Source organism: Lathyrus oleraceus, chromosome 4, assembly GCF_024323335.1.
Source record: "Lathyrus oleraceus cultivar Zhongwan6 chromosome 4, CAAS_Psat_ZW6_1.0, whole genome shotgun sequence".
Taxonomy (NCBI): domain Eukaryota; kingdom Viridiplantae; phylum Streptophyta; class Magnoliopsida; order Fabales; family Fabaceae; genus Lathyrus; species Lathyrus oleraceus.
In genome coordinates this window covers 371,211,298-371,213,834 of record NC_066582.1, presented here as the reverse complement: position 1 = coordinate 371,213,834, position 2,537 = coordinate 371,211,298, and the positions used below count along the sequence as shown (strand labels likewise).

Below are 2,537 nucleotides of genomic sequence, written 5' to 3'. Positions count from 1 at the left end.
GACAAATTGCTACTAAGATGCATTTTATACAAGCTTATTTGAAACGAGGGTGTCCTCTACCACCAACATTCGTAGAATGGAGAGAACGTCTTAAGGAAGAAACATCTGAGTGAGAACTTTGCTTTTTTGGATAGGATGCATGAGTTCTAGAAATTAAATGATGTTGAAAAATAATACAATAGAAAAAAGTCTAATGCGAAAAGTTCAATAAATTTAAAAAGATGTCATCGATTTTGATGCATTTTAATCGTATGTACTTCTAATTTTGTTGATTCACTATGTTCATTTTTATTCTTATATCTTCATTTTAAGATGTCGAAACATAATCTAAGCGTATAAATAAAGCATTACTTTTGAAAACAAATTAATTGTTGAGTTTCTAGTAACAGATGAGTCCTCTTCAATTCTGGACAAATTCTACATAAGAGTTTTTAAATGTTGTGAAACTGAAGTTATTAGACTAAGGTTTTGCTTAAATTGATGCAATGAGATGATATGAAGTGATATGAGATGAAATAGAATAAGATTACATTGTTTGAGTTAATTAAAATCAGATCCAGTATAATAAAATTTTATTATTCTATTTTATTTCATTTCATCATTTTTCATTAGCATTGTTTCCCTTAGATATGAGGAATAAAAAATTACATCACTTTCTACTAGTATTGATCACTTTCTACGAGTATTGTTCCCTTTAATATGAGCAGAATGAAAATTTTCATCACTTTCCATCAGTATTGTTTCTCTTTTATATGAGCAGAATCAAAAACTTACTTTGTTTTTATCGCTAATTATTCAAATAATAAAGTAATAAAATTTCTATTTCACTCTATTCTATTTTTGCTAAATTTCAATAACTCTATTTATCTTAAGATATTAAAATATAATCTAAAATAATATAATAAAATTGTATATCTAACAAACTAGAAATTTTTGTCTTAAAAAATCTAGCATCATACTAACAAAAAATTATTAAAATTTATATATGCAGATGGGTGGCTGACCAATTAAATAAAAAACTATTAAAACATAATAATTTTTAGTTTTATGCTATCTTTACAAGTACTTTGGCGGTGAGCAAGTTTTCCATTTACATATGGATAGTATTGCTTATAAAAAAATAAGAATGGATAAAACCATATATAAAACCAATCCAAAATATCCGGATCCATGTCTAGATCCGCTTGGAGTTTCGCTTCACTTCTCTAGGGTTTCTCAAACGCATTATAGAATCTCTCCACTCTTAGATTTCCTCTATAGATTAAAGAAGCATCGGAGAACTAATTCCGTCGCCGAAAACCGAACGCCGTTGCCGGAAACAAAAAACCTGAACCGAAAAAAATGTCAAGCAAGAAGAAACACAAACGAAAACACAGCGACAGCGATGAAGACGACGTCGTTTTCTACTACCGCTACTGCGCTTCGTCCTCAACCCCCAACACCACCACCGGCACCACATCCAGTAATCAACCCCAATCAAAACCGAACAACAAAGGATCATCAATAGGAGGAACAGGTGAACCCTTAGCACCATCAAAATCGACGCTATACGTTTCTAATCTAGATTACTCCCTAACAAACTCCGATCTCCATACGCTCTTCTCTACTTTCGGCCGCATCGCGCGTGTAACCGTTCTCAAAGACCGTCACACGCGCCTAAGCCGCGGTGTCGCGTTTGTCCAATTCGTTTCTCGTATTGACGCCCAACGCGCCGTGGCGGAGATGAATAAGAAGATTCTCAATGGAAGGACTCTAACTGCTTCTATTGCTGCTGATAATGGACGTGCTCCGGAGTTTATTCGGAAGCGCGTGTACAATACTGAGACTGCTTTGTGTTATGAGTGTGGGGGGCATGATCATTTGTCGTATGAGTGTCCTAAGAATCAGTTGGGGCCGAGGCCGCGGCCTCAGCCTAAGAAGCCGCGACAGGGATTTAGTGGGCTGAGGGATAGGGATGGGGAGGAGGAAGGTGATGAGGAGGAGGAGGAGGGTGGTCAGATTGCTGCGGAGCAATTTGACGATAATTGGGCTTTTGTTGTGGATGATGAAGCGGGTGAAAGGTTGCTGGGGAGAAACAGAAATGATGATGAGGGTTTGGACAACAATAAGACGAAGAAGAAAGGGAAGAAAGCTGGGTATTTCAGTGATGAGAGTGATCATGATGATGATGATTGATCATGACTATGTAGCATTGACACTTCAGATTGAAGGTGCGTGTTGGTAGAGGATACGTCAGATGAACTGGGGCACCCCCAATGCATAAAGAGGAGGCGTCAATAGCATTGGCGCATGCATTGCGCTCCTCACGAGGAGGCGCCACTAGCATTGGCGCATGCATTGCGCTTCTCATGAGGAGGCGCCAATACTAGTGGCGCCTGCATTGGGCCTCATGAGGAGGCGTCAGTCCCTCAAGCGCCCACATGTTTTCTCCGTCTCTATAAATACCACGCATTGGATGCAATATTTTTCACTCAAACTCATCTCCTAATACAATTCAACCACCATCAACTTCAATTTTCCCTGTTTCAACAATGTCT

The 2,537-nt window shown here is 38.0% G+C and overlaps 1 protein-coding gene across 1 annotated transcript; it reads left to right on the top strand.

Annotated features, from left to right (window-relative positions):
* The first annotated feature begins 1,341 nt into the window (after positions 1–1,341).
* On the top strand, positions 1,342–2,175 carry LOC127137522 (U11/U12 small nuclear ribonucleoprotein 31 kDa protein). The gene has a single exon (XM_051063981.1). It carries the CDS (start codon positions 1,342–1,344, stop codon positions 2,173–2,175), a length of 834 nt encoding a protein of 277 aa, XP_050919938.1.
* The last annotated feature ends 362 nt before the right edge of the window (positions 2,176–2,537 follow it).